General features: G+C 40.4%; 1 protein-coding gene across 21 annotated transcripts in view; it reads right to left on the bottom strand.

The window, feature by feature from the left end:
• LOC106089068 (small conductance calcium-activated potassium channel protein) overlaps nt 1-20671 on the bottom strand; it is a 965076-nt gene that overhangs the window by 354598 nt on the left and 589807 nt on the right. For 18 of the 21 annotated variants that reach the window (XM_059367773.1, XM_059367771.1, XM_059367763.1 and 15 more), the window contains one exon: nt 4684-4829. In XM_059367773.1, coding sequence (XP_059223756.1) covers nt 4684-4829 — 146 coding nt within the window. The remainder of the gene's footprint in view (nt 1-4683; nt 4830-20671) is intronic. The other 3 variants (XM_059367766.1, XM_059367767.1, XM_059367770.1) reach the window with 1 other exon arrangement.

Raw genomic sequence — 20671 nt, 5'->3', positions numbered from 1 at the left:
ACCCCCTCCACCATAGGAAGGGGGTATACTAATTTCATCATTCCGTTTGTAACACATCGAAATATTGATATGAGACCCAACAAAATGTAAATATTCTCGATCGTCTTGACATTCTAAACCGGTTAAGCCATGTCCGTCCGTCGGTCTCTCTGTCGAAAGCATACTAACTTTCGAAGGTCGGTTGGGATTGTAAATGGACTATATTGGTTCATGTTTTGGATATAGCGGCCATATCAACCGATCTTGGACGTTGACTTCTTAAGACGGTAGAGGGGGCAATTATTACCCTATTTGGCTGATATTTAGCATGAAGTGGTTTGTTTTGATTTCTAACAACTGTGCCAAGTATGGTCTAAATCGGCTCATAGCTTGATACAGCTCCCATATATACCGATCTCCCGATTATGTTTCTGGAGCCACTATAGGGCGAAATTCTTATCAGATTTGGTTGAAATTTTGCACAATAACTCCTATTGTGATCTTAAATATACGTGGTAAATATGGTCTAAATCGGTTCATAAAGAGACCAAGCTACCAGATCTTCCGATTTTATTCTTGAGTCACTATAGGGCGCAACTCTTATCCGATTTGGCTGAAATTTTGGTCTCCAATAGCCAAACCAAGTATGGCCCTATTCGGTTCATAACTAGGCATGGCTCCAATGGCATAGCAAATCTTGTCCATTATCCTTTGTTTGCCTGTAAAGAGATATCGGGAAAAGAACTTGACAACTGCGTTCCATGGTGGGTACAGGGTATAGAAGATTCGGCCCGGCCGAACGCACGCTTTTACTGGTTCAAAGTTAGGCAGTAAATGTGCTTTTGCTCTGTTATATCATTTGACTGGTTTTACTGGACTGCGAGTTCGTTTGGCAACACACCAAAGCGCAGAGGTTAGCATGTCCGCCTATGACTCTGAACGCGTGGGTTCAAATCCTGGCGAGACCATCAGTAAAAATTTTCAGCGGCGGTTTTCCCCTCCCAACGCTGGCAACATTTGTGAGGTACTATGCCATGTAAAACTTCTCTCCAAAGAGATATCGCACTGCGGCACGCCGTTCGGACACGGCTAAAAAAAGGAGGCCCCTTACCATTGAGCTTAAACTTAAATCGGACTGCACTCATTGATATATATAGTGCAGTCTTAACATGGTTGTTGGAAGTGATACCAAAACACCTCATGCAAAATTTCAGACAAATCGCATAAGAATTGCGCCCTCCAGCGGCTCAAGAAGTCAAGTTCCAAGATCGGTTATTACGACAGCTACACCAGATTATGGACCGATTTAAATTGTACGGTTGTTGGAAGTGATACCAAAACACTACGTGCAAAATTTCAGTCAAATCGGTAGCGAATTGCTCCCTCTAGAGGCTCAAGAAGTCAAGATCCAAATCGGTTTATATGGCAGCTATATCAAAACATGGACCAATTTGAACCATATTTAGCTTAGTTGTTGGAAGTGCTACCAAAACACTACGTGCAAAATTTCAATAAAATGAGACGAGAATTGCGCCCTCTAGTGGCTCCAGAAGTCAAGATCCAAGATCAGTTTATATGGCAGCTATACCAGATTATGATCCAATTTGAATCGTACTTAATATGGTTGTTGGAAGTGATATCAAAACACTACGTGCAAAATTTCATTCAAATCGATCGAGAATTGCGCCCTCTAGAGGCTCAAGAAGTCAAGACCCAAGATCGGCTTATATGGCATCTATATCTAAATATAGACTGTTTTCAACCATACTTAGCGCAGTTGTTGAAAGTGATACCAAAACACCACGTGCGAAATTTCAGTCATATCGGACGACAATTGCGCCCTCTAGAGGCTCAAGAAGTCAAGATCCCATATCGGCTTACTTGGCAGCTATATCAGGTTATGTACCGATTTGGGCCATACTTAGCACAGTTGTTGGATATAAAAACAAAATCCTTCGTGCAAAATTTCATTCCAATCAGGTAAGAATTGCGCCCTCTCGTGGCTCAAGAAGTCAAGACCCAAGATCGGTTTATATGGCAGCTATATCAATTTATGGACCGATTTGAACCATACTTGACACAGTTGTTGGATATAAAAACGAAATCCTTCGTACAAAATTTCATTCCAATCAGGTAAGAATTGCGCCCTCTAGTGGCTCAAGAAGTTACGACCCAAGATCGGTTTAAAAAATTTCAACCGGCTAGCTTTACTCCTACGAAAGTTAGCGTGCTTTCAACAGACAGGCGGACGGACGGACGAACATGGCTAGGTCGTCTTAAAATGACATGACGATCAAGAATATATATTCTATATGGGGTCTCAGACGCATACTTCGAGCTGTTACAAACAGAATGATGAAATTAGAATACCCCCATCCTATGGTGGAGGGTATAAAAATAAATCTGTGCAAAGTTTCAGCTCAATATCTTTTTTTTGAAGACTGTAAAGTGATTTCAATAGACAGACGAACGGACATGGCTAGATCGTCTTGGATTTTTTCGCCGATCAAGAATATATTGGGTTGCCCAAAAAGTAATTGCGGATTTTTCATATAGTCGGCGTAGACAAATTTTTTCACAGCTTGTGACTCTGTAATTGCATTCTTTCTTCTGTCAGTTATCAGCTGTTACTTTTAGCTTGCTTTAGAAAAAAGTGTAAAAAACGTATTTTTGATTAAAGTTCATTCTAAGTTTTATTAAAAATGCATTTACTTTCTTTTAAAAAATCCGCAATTACTTTTTGGGCAACCAATAGTATACCCCCCTCCTATGGTGGAGGGTATAAAAATGAATCTGTGCAAAGTTTCAGCTCAATATCTCTATTTTTAAAGACTGATTTCAACAGACAGACGAACGGACATTGCTAGATCGACTTGGATTTTTTCGCTGATCAAGAATATATATACTTTGTAGGGTCGGAAATGGATATTTCGATGTGTTGCAAGCGGAATGACAAAATGAATATACCCCCATCTTTCGGTGGTGGGTGTAGCTACATGCTGTCTAAGCAGCAACGGGCTGTTATCGTAAGGACCATCCAAAAGCCTTGCGGTGCATGCGCTCGTCCCACAGGCACCAAGTGTCGAAGGTATCACTTACTCTAAAAACTACCTCCAAAAGACCTATGGAATTATCGAGAGCAGGCTGGCTACAGCTTTTACGGAATGCTTCTAGAATATTTTCCGCCGCAGAATGGTGTAAACGGTCTACAGGGTAATATAACCCCCATTACAAGCTTACTCCCTAATTTCAAGTATTTGAAAGGTTTTAGAGCACATTTAGAGTTCGTACAAACCCCCGTTTTTTCATACAGAAGGTCTAGCTTTTTGAATTTTGATGTCGAAGTGTGTGGTATATAATACTGTACCACACCCAAGTAGCCTAGGAAATGAAAAACCTCTTAGTCAAAGACACAGGTCTTCATTCACTTAATTTCTATCCACTCTATTAAGGTTTTTTTTTTCTTCTAAGAAGTCATTTGATAATTGCTACAATGTTCTAGTTTTAATTATTTCAAAAGTAAGGCATAGTACGGTTCAATGATTATGTTGTAGCTGGACTTTTTTAAATCTTTTTCTTTTCCAAATGAACAACAAGCCAACATCATTCAATTCTTAAATGAATCGGATGAAGAACTAATCGGTAAGGACTCAGTTAATTTAAAACTAATCGATTGTCAATTGAGTGCCCTTTAGCATTGTTCTATGGCTACGCTTGAAAAATGGCACTATGGATGGGCAAATGGCAAAAACACTCTACACTAATGCGATTTACGACGATAAAGAATAGTACAATGCACTCGTATGGACAAGAGTATGTGAAGTGGTTGTTGGGAAACACACGCACACACACACATACACACATGTGAAATCTCAATGTTAACTACACGCAGAAAAGGAATATGTTTGAGTAAAATGAACTTAGGGACTAGATTTTTGAGTTGGTTCTGATATGCCCTCAACAAAGGAAATAATTTTAAAAATGAAAAGCCTTGATAATAATGTTGGCAGTAACCAAAGTTAGTTGCAGAACAATTGTATGATTAATAGAGAACTAATCATAGTAATGTTTGCTGCAACTATAACTTTAGTTAGGGGAACAATAGTATAACAGTTTGTAGTGGGGTTAAACAAATTAGTTGAAAGCCTTGATAATAATGTTGGCAGTAACCAAAGTTGGTTGGAGAACAATAGTATGATTAATAGGAAACTTATCATAGTAATGTTTGCAGCAACTATAGCTTTAGTTAGGGGAACAATAGTATAACAGTTTGTAGTGGAGTTAAACAAATTAGTTGAAGAAATAAACAGTAGGTAATGTTGTTCATGATTTTTTTAAACTTAAAATTTATATAATATAGCAAGCTATAAAATAGAATGGTTGCGTTTAACTATAGTATGATCAAAACAAACATTTTACTTAGTTTGCCACAAACATATTATGTTACTTTTACCATATTCCTTCTCTGCGTGTAGGGTCAAGGTTGGTTATAGTCCACCCTAGCAAAGAGACCCAACATATGGTTTTCATTGTACATTCACCAACACACTCAAACATACTCCTAGCTACACTACTACATATGCATACATACTCTCTATTGGATGTTATTTATCTACATTTCATTGGGTTATGCTTCTAAAAATGTTTTTGGATGTTTTTTGCGTTTTTTTTTTTAGCATGGACTTTGGACACGGGTATACATACATTTCATACCTTGGGTAGTCGGTATTTATGCCAACTAACGCCTCTGCTGCTTCTTCGTTGCATCCTGATGAGATCTGTTCCCGATTCGCAATGGAAGGTGTTTTCATCGAGCCAGGAATTGAGAGAGTGGATGCTGGTTTGCGGAGCTGTATAACGAAAAGGAGGGACAAGAGAAAGAAAAAAACACAAAATTAGCATAGAACATGAAAAAGCGTTTATGAAAAGCATTCGTATTTGTATATGGTGTCAGAGGGCTAATGGTGAATAAATATCAAAACTACATTTTAAGGACTATGCCAATATGCTTGATAAGGACATTGATTTCCTTTGATTGTGGTGGTTTTTTTTTTTTGAGAATTGTGCATTTATTTGTTGTAGCCAATAAATAATTTGTGCTATACTATTTATGTTTATGATGCCAAACTACTTGAAGAACAACTTTTAGTGTGGCTTGGATGTAAGTATTTATTTTTTTTTATACCATACAGCAAACTTAAACTCAAACTTTAAGACAACCAAGACAAATTTTAATAACATGCCAATGCCACATTTATTCAATGCTCTATAAATGAAAACTTAAATTCAATTGAAATTATAAAATTTTAATAGCAGCGTTAAAAATTAAAAAAAAATGTTGAAGGGTTCCTAAAATTGGTAACAAAAAATATTTGTTTTCATGTTTCTCACTTCATGGGACTTAAATTTTCCCTTTACCATTTATTTTGTTTCTTATGATCAAATAAGTAATTGTATTAACTAAGTCTTATCATAAGTTAAAGGACTGACTCATACCAAGTCAATATTGAAAAATGCAACCAATTTTCATAGCCTAATAACACTTTAGGTATTTATGAAAATACCCGTAAAATTGCGGTTACAAATTTAAACAAATAAAAAGGCGTTAAGGTCGGCCGAGCCGACCACCTTTTGTCATAATCCGATGAAAATTTCATAATTTATAAACCCATAGCAGCTTTATCGAAATAGAGTCCGATTTGGACCAAATTCGACACGGATTTTGAGAGGTCTTATAAGTACAAGTCATTTTTGTGGTAGCCATATCCAGATATGGACCGATCTGAACCATAAACGATATGGATTTTGAAAAGCCTAACATAAGTCACTGTGTCAAATTTTAGAGAAATCGGATTATAAATGCGCATCTTATGGGGACAAGACTTTAAATCGAGATATCGGTCTTAATGGCAGCTATATCCAAATCTGGACCGATCAGGGCCAAATTTAAGAGGGATGTAGAAGGCCCTAACTCAACTCAATGTTCCAAATTTCGGCGACAGCGGACAATAAATGCGCCTTTTATGGGCCCAAAACCTTAAATCGAGAGATCGACCTATATGGCAGCTATATTCAAACCTCAACCGATCTGTACCTCAACCGATCTGTACCATATTCCTCAACCGATCTGTACCATATTCCATATTCCGACATCGGACAATAAATGCGCCTTTTATGGGCGCAATACCTTAAATCGAGAGGTCGGCCTATATGGCAGCTTTATACAAATCTGGCCCCATCTGAGCCAAATTGGAGAAGTATATCGTAGGGTATAACATAACCCACGATCTCAAATTTCAGAGAGATCGGTCAATAAATGCGCCTTTTATGGGTGCAATACCTCAAATCGAGAGATCGGTCTATATAAAGGGTGATTTTTTTGAGGTTAGGATTTTCATGCATTAGTATTTGACAGATCACGTGGGATTTCAGACATGGTGTCAAAGAGAAAGATGCTCAGTATGCTTTGACATTTCATCATGAATAGACTTACTAACGAGCAACGCTTGGAAATCATTGAATTTTATTACCAAAATCAGTGTTCGGTTCGAAATGTGTTCAAATTTTGACAAATTTTGTTCAGCGATGAGGCTCATTTCTGGTTGAATGGCTACGTAAATAAGCAAAATTGCCGCATTTGGAGTGAAGAGCAACCAGAAGCCGTTCAAGAACTGCCCATGCATCCCGAAAAATGCACTGTTTGGTGTGGTTTGTACGCTGGTGGAATCATTGGACCGTATTTTTTCCAAGATGCTGTTGGACGCAACGTTACGGTGAATGAACACATTTCGAACCGAACACTGATTTTGGTAATAAAATTCAATGATTTGCAAGCGTTGCTCGTTAGTAAGTCTATTCATGATGAAATGTCAAAGCATACTGAGCATCTTTCTCTTTGACACCATGTCTGAAATCCCACGTGATCTGTCAAATACTAATGCATGAAAATCCTAACCTCAAAAAAATCACCCTTTAGCAGCTACATCGAAGGTCCTAACACAACTTACTGTCCCAAATTTCGGCGACATCGGACAATAAATGTGCCTTCTATGAGCCCAAGACCTTAAATCGAGAGATCGGTCTATATGGCAGCTATATCCAAATCTGGAGTGATCTGAACCATATTCCAGGAAGATGTCAAGGGGTCTTACATAACTCACTGTGCCAAATTTTGGAAAAATTAGACAATAAATGCACCTTTTATGGGCCCACGACCTAAAATCGAGAGATCGGTCTATATTGCAGCTATATCCAAATCGGGAGCAATCTGGCCCAAATTATTATGTCGGAGGGCCTAAAATAACTCACTGTTACAAATTTCAGCAAGATCGGATAATAAATGTGGCTTTTATGGGCCTAAAACCCTAAATCGGAGGATCGGTCTATATGGCAGCTATATCCAAATCTGGCAGGATCTGAGCCAAATGGAAGACAGATATCGAAGGGCCTAACACAACTCTCTATCCCAAATTTCAGCAAAATTGGATAATAAATGTGGCTTTTATTGGCCTAAGATCCTAAATCGGAGGATCGGTCTATAAGGCAGCTATATCCAAATCTAAACCGATCTGGCCCAAATTAAAAAAGGATGTCGAAGTGCTTAACACAACTCACTGTCCTAAATTTCAGCAAAATTGAATCATAAATGTGGCTTTTATGGGCCTAAGACCCTAAATCGGAGGATCGGTCTATATGGCAGCTATATCCAAATCTGGACCTATCTGAGTGAAATTGAAGTATAATGTCGAAGGGCCTAACACTACTCACCCTCCGAAATTTCAGCAAAATCGGGTAAAAAACATGGCTTTTATGGGCCTAAGACCCTAAATCGGTGGATCGGTCTGTAGGGGGGCTATATAAAGATATATAGACGTGTCCAAACGGTGTGCCGCAGTGCGACACCTCTTTGGAGAGAAGTTTTACATGGTATAGTACCTCTCAAATATTGCCAGCATTAGGAGGGCAAAACCTCGGTTGAATTTTTTTTCTGATGGTCTCGCCAGGATTCGAACCCAGGTGTTCAGTGTCATAGGCGGAAATGCTAATCTCTGCGCTACGATGGCCTCCATACTGATCACAGTTATTGGAATTCAAAACAAACCACGTCCTCTAGCAGCTCAAGAAGTCAAGATCCCAAATCGGTTTATATGGGAGCTAGATTAGGTTAGGTTGAAAAGAGGGTGGGGATATTAAGCCGCTTCATGCCACTGTGGACATACACCAAAGCCAGTAATAGGCCTGTTGTGCGCTGTAAAAGCTAACAAGTAATCTCGAAAAAGAAAATTTTAATTTAGGAAATCCGACCTACTACTCCCCTAAGTAGGTCCAAGTCTGGTATCGCACCCCACCTAAGTACCGGTGTCTGTTAGCCTCGAAAGCCGGGCAATGACATTTGAAATGCTCCAACGTCTCATCATCTTCCCCATATGCCCTACACATGTTATCACTTGCCGCACCGATTTTGCAAAAGTAAGCCGGTAGCCCTATGTGTCCCGTTATGACACCAAAAGCTATATTGACTTCCTTCTTACTTCCTTTCAGTTATAGCCTCATCCTCTCACAATCCGGATCACCCCATAGGATTTTGGCGATCCTACCGACTGTTTTACTGTTTTACAGTGTTACATGCGCGTTTGTCACCCACGCTCTTATCTCGGACTGCGTCGACCCGAAAGGCTTCGGGTTAACCAAGTTTATTGACGGCAGTCCTCTGGCCTTCACCGCCAAATCATCTGCCCTTTCATTCTCCCTTACTCCGTCATGGTACGGCACTCAAACGATGCGGATTGTGACATCCTCAGAGAAGGCGTTAATCTCCTTCTTACACTGCATTTTCATTGCCCTTAGGCCATTTTACTGTCCGTAAAGATGTCCACACTCGATTTCCTCGCGTTAGTACCACACCACCTCACGCATTCCGTGATCGCCCGGATCTCCGCCTGCAGGACCGTATTATGGTCAGGCTGTCTAAAACAGATCTCAGTCCCTGGGTTCTCAAGGTAGACCCCAGGCCGAACCCACTTTGGGTGTGGCTATTCCGCTTTCGCTCTTTCGGAAGGAAGGAGTGGGAGGCGGATGCTTGATTTGGATGAAATTTCGGTCTGCACTGGCTTCAGGATGGTGTAAGGGATGGGACTGGAGTTTACTCAGCACACTCGACAACGGTTTGTCAGTTAGACTGCCGGACAAGCGCACGATTTTTCACGCAGAGGTCTGTGCCATTACATTGACCGCAAAGGACATCCCGAGAAAGGACCTATCACCTGCGAAACTTAGGATATATGTGAACAGTATGGCGGCCCTCAAGGCCTTGATTTCAAGGTTGATGAGGTCGAAATCTTGGCAGAGTGTTTGGGGGTTTTAAACGGTTTTCTGGCTTTTAGCGTTGTGTTGACCTTGCTTACCGGACACATCAGTGTTCTGGGAAACTAAAAGGCGGAGAAGTATGTCCGGAGGGGATCCTTCATGGCAGGCAGATCTGTGGCCGGTCTTGCATACGTGCCTTTTGTCGAACTACTGAACATAGTAGAGAAGATGACCAGTGCAGAGGTGTTGGCAGGGTGGATGTCTATGGATGGTTGTCGGATTTCCAGGACACTCAAGCCAGCTGTTGATCGGAAGAAGACGAAGGATTTGCTGACCCTTGATAAGGGGTTAGTGAGCACGATTACAGGAGTCATAACCGGACATTGAGTGATAGGCCATATGGCAAATTAAGAGGCGGATACGTATACTCGGAGGCGATCCTTTATGGCAGGCAGACCTCTGTCCTGTCTTAACCACGTGCCTTTTGTCGAACTACTGAACATAGTAGAGAAGATGACCAGTGCGGAGGTGTTGGCAGGGTTGAAGTCTATGGATGATGGTTGTCGGATTCCCAGGACACTGTGGCCAGCTGTTGATCGGAAGAAGACGAAGGATTTGCGGACTCTTGATAAGGGGTTACTGAGAATGATTACATGAGTCATAACCGGACATTGAGCGATAGGCCATATGATCGCAGGCATGGAAATCCCGCTCAAGGACTACTGTGGACGATGTCGAGCAGATGTCGAGCACCTGCTCTACTCATGCCCGGGTCTACTGGGGCAAAGGCTATCCATCCTAGGAAGATGGTTCTTTTCAGATCTCGGCGAACTTGCAGATGTGCCTCTGGGAAGTTTTCTCAGATACTTGGATGAGATTGATTTGATTCGGCGAGAGATGCGATGAAATTTTCAACACGCTGTCATGCATACGCTGAGGCGGAGCTATATTTCCTGAATTTATCATTCAAAAGTATTTTTTAACTATAGAGGCTCTAGTCATGACTTTTCAAAGTTCCAGATAAGCATTTCCATTTTTGTCAAAACACATTCCCTTACAACCTTTAAATAACTTCACATAACAGAGTTGTGCTCATACAAACCTATAGCTCTTCTCATTGGATATTTACTGAATTTTTTATGAAAAAACGTAGGGAGTGTGAATAATGCGTTCGCCACGACCCCAAAAAGAAAATAACCAAAAAAAAAAAGAAGAGACACAAACAACATCAACCAATATTATAACGTTTTAGTGGTTGTGGAAGGATGTTCGTTTGTTTTTTATTCATCGTTAGGCTTAAATGAAAATTTCAAGGAAATCTTAGTGACATTTCAATATTGAAAAGGACGTAAATGCTTTGGGGTCTTTTACAGTAATGGTCAATGTGCCATAAAATTTATGAGCCGTAAGCTAGTAAAATAGTAAATACATCAAATTTAAACCACTCTTTTTTTTGCACTAAGCGAATGGTCGTTTTCTTTGTTGCCGGGTTGCCGCCTGGTTGCTTTTGGCCTCCCTCAACCAAAGTCAAGTCGTATAAATATCACTATTAGTACTAAATGTGCCGGTATCAAGGAAATGAGAACATTTAGCACCAATGCTTAATGTGGGAAAATGCACAGTGGTATTGGGTGGGGAGATATATGGAAAAAAAGTTCAATAACACATGTGGGCAATGTGTGAAAAATGTTTTTATAAAAATCATTGAGATTAACGTTTAGCTCCCATATATACTTCTCAGCCAATATGACACTAGCAGCCATAATTTATGTCCTTAGCTTAAGGTTTGAATCAAGGGTCAATGCATTCACCTAGGAAATCATTCTGTCTTAGGGCGTTTTGGTCTCCTGGAGAGATTTGGGGTCCAACCTGAACGAAAAGTTATCTCAAAAAAAGCAAAACATGAGTGAAAAAAAAAACGAGCAAAAGAGTGTTAAGATCGGCCGGGCCGAATCTTATATACCCTCCACCATGGATCGCATTTGTCGAGTTCTTTTCCCGCCATCTCTTCTTAGGCCAAAAAAGGATAAAAGAAAAGATTTGCTCTGCTATTAGAGCGATATCAAGATATGGTCCGGTTCGCACCGCAATTAAATTATATGTCAGCCAATTCGAATAAGAATTGCGCCCTTTGGGGGCTCAAGAAGTAAACTAGAGAGATCGATTTATATGGGAGCTGTATCAGGCTATAGGCCGATTCAGACCATAATAAATACGTATGTTGATGGTCATAAGAGAATCCGTCGTTAAAAATTTCAGGCAAATCGGGTAATAATTGCGACCTCTAGAGGCTCAAAAAGTCAAGATCCCAGATCGGTTTATATGGCAGCTATATCAAGTTATGAACCGATTGTACCCTTATTTGGTACAGTTGTTGAAAGTCATAATAAAATACGTCATACAAAATTTCAGCCAAATCGGATAGGAATTGCGCCCTCTAGAAGCTCAAGAAGTCAAGACCCAAGATCGGTTTATATGGCAGCTATATCAGGTTATGGACCGATTTGAGCCATACTTGACTCAGTTGTTGGAAGTCATAGTGAAACACGTTGTGCAAAATTTCTTTCCAATCGGATAAGAATTGCGCCCTCTAGAGGCTCAGGAAGTCAAGACCCAAGATCGGTTTATATGACAGCTATATCAAGTTATGAACCGATTTGAACGTTATTTGGCACAGTTGTTGAAAGTCATAATAAAATACGCCTTACAAAATTTCAGCCAAATCAGATAAGAATTGCGCCCTCTAGAGGCTCTGGAAGTCAAGACCCAAGATCGGTTTATATGGCAGCTGTATCAGGTTATGGACCGATTTGAACCTTATTTGGCACAGTTGTTGAAAGTCATAATAAAATACGTCTTACAAAATTTCAGCCACATCAGATAAGAATTGCGCTCTCTAAAGGCTCAAGAAGTCAAGACCCAAGATCGGTTTATATGGCAGCTGTATCAGGCTATGGACTGATTTGAACCATACTTGCCACAGTTGTTGGAAGTCATAGCGAAACACGTCGTTCAAAATTTCATTCAAATCTGATAAGAATTGCGCCCTCTGGAGGCTCAAGAAGTTAAGACCCAAGATCGGTTTATATAGCAGCTATATCAGGTTATGGACCGATTTGAACCATACTTGACTCAGTTGTTGGAAGCGATTGGGAAACACGTTGGGCAAAATTTTTTTCCAATCGGATAAGAATTGCGCCCTCTGGAGGCTCAAGAAGTCAAGACCCAAGATCGGTTTATATGGCAGCTGTATCAGGTTTTGGACCGATTTGAACCATACTTGGCACAGTTGTTGGATATCATAACAAAACACGTTGCGCAAAATTGCAAAATGGTTAACGGTCCAGCACCGGGAATTCACCCGAACCGGCAGGTTCGGCAAGGACGCAATATCTGCAGGTCCCAAACTCATGTTACACACTACAAACACCCAACTTGAACGTCTCTGGCTCGTACTTAGGCGGAGGGAGCTCAGAGGTGCGGCCACCGTCCCATTCTTGATGCTATTGATGTGGAGGCTAAACTGATTGAGGAGGATATCCGACTATCTGGCATCGGTATCAATAGGGATTAGGATAGGGATTCAGGATTCGTTTTCCCAGGAGGGATGAATGACCACCTTTGGCTTGGCATGAAGATAGAGCTGGTTCCGATTCATCAAATCTCCCGCTAGCAAACGTTGCGGGTGTGAATTCCTTTTCCTGCATTGGAGGATGAAGCCATACTTAGACTGCTTAAAGGCCAGAATAAACATTTTCTAGCTGAAAACGGGACGATAGTAAGGGGACGAGCAAGGGATAAGAGAAATGACAAGGATCTTTGGATCGGGGTTGATTCAGAATCCTTGTCACTCAAGATGTTCTTGCTTGAGGGGTAGCTTTCGGCTTAATTCTGGTGAAAATGGCCCTGCACTCCAGAACCGAGTGGGACTAGGACATTAAGTATTCGTCTTCCCAGGATGGATGAACGGAGGGCGAATACTATGTTTGAGGCGGATGAGACCTCAATTTTCACTAACAGCTCCAAGATGGAGTCAGAGACTGTATTGGGTCTCCACTGCGACACACCCAACATCGGTATGTCTCTGAGACTACCGGACTGGTGCGGCCACAGTGCTGAGTGTAGACTGAGGGGGATCTCTGAATATCTGGCACCGGTACCGATTGGGATAAGGACAAGTATTCAGGATTCGTTTTCCCGGGAATGATGAATAAAAAACAAATGCTGTGTTAGAGAGGGATGAGACCTCGATCTTCACTGATGGCTACGAGATGCAGTCAGGGACTGGATTGGGGGTCTATTCCGATGCACTCAACATCAGTATGTCTCTGAGACTACCGAACGAGTGTACGGTCTTTCAGGCAGAGACCATGTGCCATTACAGTAGTCGCAAGTGAATTTCTGCTAAGGGATCTACCGCCCTCAAAACTCAGGATTGATTTCAACAGTATGGCGTTGCGTCCGATTCCAGTTTTTGCTCAATGATAGACCAACTTAATATAGGCGAGCCTAAACGCGATGCCGCAACGCCACTTTGGAGAGAAGTTTTCACATGGCATAGTACCTCACAAATATTGCCAGCATTAGGAGGAAAACCATCGCTGAACATTTTTTCTGATGGTGTCGCCAGGATTAAGACCCAGGCGTTCAGCGTCATAGTCCACCTCCACCGTTCCTTATGGGAATGTGGCCCCTGCACCTTAGTGGATGTTCATGGGCAAATTTTGCAATATAGCGGCACTCAAGGTCATGGGATCGAGGACGTTAAGGTCGACGTGTGTGGCGGATGGTTTGAGTGTGGGTGCACGATGTGACGCTAATATGGGTTTCGGAACATAAAGGGATTCCAGGGAATGAAGGGGCGGACGAATGCGCTAGAAGGGGTTAGTTTGTGCCAGGCATACCAGTCACCGGTCTTGCCAACGTACCATTTGTCAATCTACTGAACATAGTAGAGGAGATATCCAAAGCGGGGTCGGTGGTAAGATGGCATTCGGCGGAAGGTTGCCGGATCGCTAAAGTGCTCTTGAGGAGTCACTGGAGTTCGAAACGAGGACAATGAGTACCTTGATAGACAGGCGTCCTAACCGGACATTGTGCCATAGGCAGTATGGGAATAATGCACAATGACTACTGCAAGAGTTGCCTTGCTGAGGATGAGGTGAAGACAATCGAACACTTGATCTGTTAATGTCCCGGTATGCAGGGACGCCAACTATTCTTTCTGGTTAGGCGGTTCTTTTACGATCTGGATAATCTTGTGAGATTTATGGACAAGATGGTTCCGATGGAGGTTGCGAATGTACATGCCTGTTTCCGTGAGGGATAGGCGTTTCACCTACCACTCTGCTTCTCCATTCTGACTAAATTTTCAATGAACATTCCATTTAGAAACAGGGGAAACATCTCCCATATCAATGAGTGTAGTTCGATTAAAATTTAATCTCAATAGTAAGGGGCTATCTTTGTTGAGCCCAGAGTGCGAATGGCGTGCCGCATAGCGACACCACTTGGTTGAGAACTTTTAACATTAATTAGGAAGGGGATAACCACTGTTGAAAAGTTTTTCTGTTGTCAAAGGCAAATATGTTAACCTATGCGCCACGGTAGCCTCCAATTCTTCCTGTTTCTTATATTCGTGTATTTCACATGACACAGTACCTCAAAAACGTCGCCAGCATTAGGAGGGGAAAATCTCCGCGGTAGAATGATGGTCTTGCCATCACTTGATCCCAGGCGTTTAGCGTTTTATGGCGAACATGCTAACCTCTGCTCTACGGTAGATTAGCTGCCATATAAACCGATTTCTTGACCTTCTAGAGAGCGCCATTTTTATTGGATTTGGTTGAAATTTTGTATCAGGTGTTTTGTTATCTTACGTCCAACAACTGTGCTAAGTATGGTTCAAATCGGTTTATAACCGGATATAGCTGCCATATAAACCAATCTCTCGATTATACATCTTGGGCTTCTAGAGAGCGCAATTATTATAAGATTTGGCTGAAACTTGAAGCATGAAGAGTCTTCTTTTGACTTCTAACAAATAGGCCAAGTATAGTCTAAATCGATGTATAACCGGATATAGCTCCCAAATAAACCGATCTCTCGATTATACTTCTTGAGCCTCTAGTGGGCGCAATTTTTATCTGATTTGGGTGAAATTTTGCACAATGACTTTTACTATGATCTACAACGTCCAAACCAAGTATGGTTTGAATCTGTCAATAATCTGATTTAGCTTCATTAGCAAAGCACTTCATATCCATTATCCTCCGTTTGCCTATAAAGAAATACTGGGCATAGAATTTGACAAATGTGGAGGGAATAAAAGATTTGGCCCAGCTGAACTCAGCATGCTTTTACTTATTTCTTCTCTCTTTCTTTCTAGGATTTCACAATGGTCCAAACGGGCCTCCGAGTTAACTCACCAATGGTGAGCAACTAGTTAAACCTAACCTAGATAAAGTTCCCATAGATATTTTTCAGGTGATCAGAGGTGATTGATGTGATAACCTAACACGTGTGCAAAATTTTATTAAAATCTTTCTAGAACTCTCATATATTGGGTTGCCCAAAAAGTAATTGCGGATTTTTCATATAGTCGGCGTTGACAAATTTTTTTCACAGCTTGTGACTCTGTAATTGCATTCTTTCTTCTGTTAGTTATCAGCTGTTACTTTTAGCTTGCTTTAGGAAAAAAGTGTAAAAAAAGTATATTTGATTAAAGTTCATTCTAAGTTTTATTAAAAATACATTTACTTTCTTTTAAAAAATCCGCAATTACTTTTTGGGCAACCCAATACATATATAATTCATCCGAAATGTCCTTTAATGGATATAGTGGCCCCAATTTTTGGTGGTGTTTAATCATGACTTAAATTGAAATTACTCTGATGCTTTCCCTAAAATACAAAAAAATTCCATTTTTTCCCTTCCCCTTATATGCCAAAATAAAACCCAAACTTATACAAATGTTGAACCAAACTTTTTTTGGAAATCGCTCGCCCATATCATCATCACAATCGTACACTAAATACCTTTCAGACCCTTATCAATCTTGGCTAGCTGTATGCAGCTGTCTCCATTATCCCCCTTCAATTCAAGTTCTAAGCCTTAATTTTCATGCATTACCTCAACTCAATTTCAAATGTTCTTACGACCACGGTGCAGGGCAACGGAATAGAGGTCATCTCAAGCATTCTGAATATAATGAATTTAAAATGAATTTTAGAACTTGATTACAACACTAAGAAATTAAGTCCTGTTTCTCCCAACAACTTCGCCTTGGCCTTTTAACCCCACTTCTGAGGCTGCTATCGATGTCAGAGTTGGTGTAATAATAAAATTGGAATACTCGGTGATTAAATGAGCTTAGTTAAGGTTTTAATGGCCATTTACTTGCGATTCCTGCTTGGGCTGCCACTTCTTGGCAATGCCTTTAGAGTAAAGGAGCTATAGCAAACAAAAAAAAAAAACGGACTAGGAAAGCAAAAAGGAGGAAAGCCAAGATGAGAGAAAAAAAAAACAGATATGGTAAAAGCCACACGTAAAAATGTGGGAACTAAATGACAAGAGAAAAATAAGAAAACCATAAAAAATCTACCAGAGCGAAATGTGGCATAAGTAATTTATTCATTTGTAAGCCATTCTGGACAGTTTCTGTGTGGCAGATATGCGCTCGCTTACTCATACACAGGCACATACAGTGTGCGTAACACTCACAACATTATGGTTAAGTCCTTAACGGCAACCTTAACACAGTGCGATTCTTGCTTAAGGCCCATTAATGTCGTTGGTTGTTAGTGTGCTTCTGTGTGTGTGTGTGTGTGTTTTTTTTGTATTTTTCATTAAGTCTTAAGACAAACCGTGGTTACAAAAAAAGTAGTGAAAATACTTTATTAAGTGATTTATTGGTGCCTAGATTAGCTAGTTTTTCAATATTGCTTCTCTTCTTTAAAAAAAAATACAGACATTAATTACAATTTATAAGGAAAATAAGTTATGATACATTACGCTACACCCCTACTGTGGTACAGGTATTACAAAATTTTTGCATTTGTTTGCAACGCTAAGAAGAAGAGGAACAAAATCCATTGTTAATTATGCTTATCTGTTTAGAATCCCTTCCTAATCAAATACAGGTAACTCAGATTTGCTTAAAGCAATCGTTGTGCAAAATTTTGAGAAGATCGGTTAATAACAAAAATCGTTAGATAGCGAAGGCCTTTGAAGTGAAAATCGGGAGATACACATATATGGGAACCATATTAGAGAAAATTTGTAAAGAAATATGCTGAGAAAGGCTCTAAAAGTGAAAATCGGTTGATCCATACATAGGGAAGCTATATTTGAATATAAACCCATTTCTATGAAATTCAACAGCAATGCCGGGAGTTGTAAGTAAGTCTTTTATGGAAAAAATTCATGTGAATCGGTTCAAAAATGATAAATGACCTTATTCCAATATTAGTCCAAATCGGACGACCGTATATATGGGAGCTATATTCAAATCTAAACCAATTTTGATCAAAATCCACAAGTTTTGTGGTAGTCGTAGAAGAGAGAATAGTGCAAAGTTTTGAGAAGATTGGTTGGTAAATGTGATTGCAAAGACTATCAAAGTGAAAGTGAGGCAATAGATATGTAAGGGATCTATCTATATCTGAATCTGAACCGATTTCCATCAAATTCACCAGTGATGTTGAGACTTACAAGACACTTCCTAGTGCCCCATTTCTTGATAATCGATTAACCAATGACGATGTTATTGCAGTATTAATCCACATCTGAAATGATTTTTTTCGAATTTCAATAGCCTTCGTCTCTCGCAACCTTCACATGCAAATATGGGGCTACTACAATATCCTATAATTTTTTTAAGCATACTGAGTTATAGGGCAAAAAGGTCAGTATTCGTCCAAGACGGGTTTCCGAGCCGATGAAAACCCGTCACGACCATGATGAATTTTCTACAGGGATGCTACAGAATTTGGAAATATCAGGAGTCGAGTATCTGGTCCTAAAGCTGTATCTGTTCACCCTTATTGTTACTGATATCTAGAAAATGACCAGAGTAATCCCATTATAGATGCCAGGAAATGATGTAGGTAAGAGAGAATTGTAAATCGATATTCAAGCTCTTGCCTTTAGTCAAAATTCTTGGGACCCAATTACTGCAAAGCCTTTTAGGAAAATTTCCAAGTGCTGCACATTGATTAAGCAAATTAGTTATCCCATATAACAACTATGCTCATATCATTTCGCCACATATTTACTCTGGTCAAACCGTGCTATAGGATGGTCCTTGTGGCTCTTGACCCATCCAAGGCTTTCTATAAAATTCCTTTGTACATACTACTGCGAATAAGACAAAAGAAACAATGGGGTTCTCAAGGCATTGTAGCCAGATGTATTTTGTATAACAAAATTGTGGTATTTTTAGTAGCTTTTTCTAAAAATAAACCGATCTGAACCACATACAAGAATGGATGTCGAAAAGTCTAACATAAGTCAATGTGGCAAATTTCAGTAAAATCGGATTATAAATGCGCCTTTTTTTGGGGCCAAGACTATAAATCGAGATATCGGTCTTATGGCAGCTGTATGCAAATCTTGATCGATCAGGCCAAATTACAGAAATATGTGGAGGGGCTTCACTTAACTCTCTGTCCCAAATTTCGGCAACATCGTACAATAAATGCGCTTTTTATGGCCCCAAAACCTAAAACCAAGAAATCGGTCTATATGGCAGCTATGTCCAAATCTGGATCGATCTGTGCCATAATGCAGAATTATGTCAAGGGGCTTAACGTTACTCACTGTCCCAAATTTCGGCGACATCGGATAATAAATACGCCTTTTATGGGCCCAAAACCTTAAATCGAGGGATCGCTCTATGTGGCAGCCATATCCAAATCTGATTCGGTCAGAAATTAAAGAAAGACGTCGATGGACCTAAGACAACTCGCAGTCTGAAATTTCAGCAAAATCGGATAATAAATGTGGCTTTAATGGGCCTAAGACCATAAATCGGAGGATCGGTATATGTGACAGCAATGTCAAAATCTGAACCGATCTAAGCCAAATTGAAGAAAGATGTCGAAGGGCCTAAGACAACTCACAGCCTCAAATTTCAGCAAAATCGGATAACCAATGTGGCTTTAATGGGCCTAAGACCATAAATCGGAGGATCGGTCTATATGGCAGCTATTTTAAAATCTGCTCCGATCTGAGCCAAATTGACGAAAGATGCCGAAGGGCCTAAACCAACTCACTGTCCTAAATTTCAGCAAAATCGGATAATAAATGTGGCTTTTATGGGCCTAAGACCCTAAATCGAAGGATCGGTCTATATGGCAGCTATAACCTAATCTGAACGGATCCGGGCCAAATTGACGAAGGATGTCGAAGGGCCTAACACAACTTATTGTCCCAAATTTCAGCAAAATCGGATGATAAATGTGGCTTTTATTGGCTTAAGACCCTAAATCGGCGGATCGGTCTATATGAGGGCTTTATCAAGATATAGTCCGATATAGCCCATCTTCGAACTTAGCTTGCTTATGGACCTAAAAAGTATTTGTGCAAAGTTAAATATTTCAGCTCAATATCTCCATTCTTGAAGACTTTAGCGTGATTTCAACAGGCAGACAGACGGACATGTCTAGATCGTCTTAGATTTTTACGCTGATCAGGAATATGTATACTTTTTAGAGTCGGAAATGGATATTTCGATGTGTTGCAAACGAAATGACAAAATTAATACACCCCCATCCTTCGGTGGTGGGTATAAAAATGTAAAATGCAAATTTTATCCATGAAAACTCCACTAAGGAACAGGGGCAAACTTCTCGCATATCAATGAGTGCAGTCCGATTCAAGTTTAAGCTCAATGATAAGGGGCCTCCTCTTTCTATAGCCGAGTCCGAACGGTGTGCCGCAGTGCGACACCTCTTTTGGAGAGAAATTTGACAAGGCATAGTACCTCACAAATGTTGCCAGCATTAGGAGGGGAAAACCACCACTGACATTTTTCTTTCTTTTTTTTGATAGTGTCGCCAGGATTCGAACCCAGGAGTTCAGCGTCATAGGCGGACATGCTAACCTCTGTGCTACGGTGGCCTTCATTAATTTTAAGTATCTGTGCATTAATACTAAGTATCTGTGCAAAATTTTAAGCAGGTAGCTCTACACGTTCGACCACTGTCGTAATTTCGACAGAAGGACGGACGGACGGACATTGTTAGATCGACGCAGGGTGTCGAGATGAACAAGAATAAACATACTTTGTGGGGTTCTATTGTAGATCAATAGATTAGTATACCCCCATCCTATGGATTAGAACACCCCCATCCTATGGTGGTGGGTATTTTGCTTCTTCAACTAC

The sequence above is a fragment of the Stomoxys calcitrans genome, chromosome 4 (assembly GCF_963082655.1).
Source record: "Stomoxys calcitrans chromosome 4, idStoCalc2.1, whole genome shotgun sequence".
NCBI lineage: Eukaryota > Metazoa > Arthropoda > Insecta > Diptera > Muscidae > Stomoxys > Stomoxys calcitrans.
Note: the sequence above shows the minus strand (reverse complement) of the source record. Positions and strands in the feature narration are given on the sequence as shown.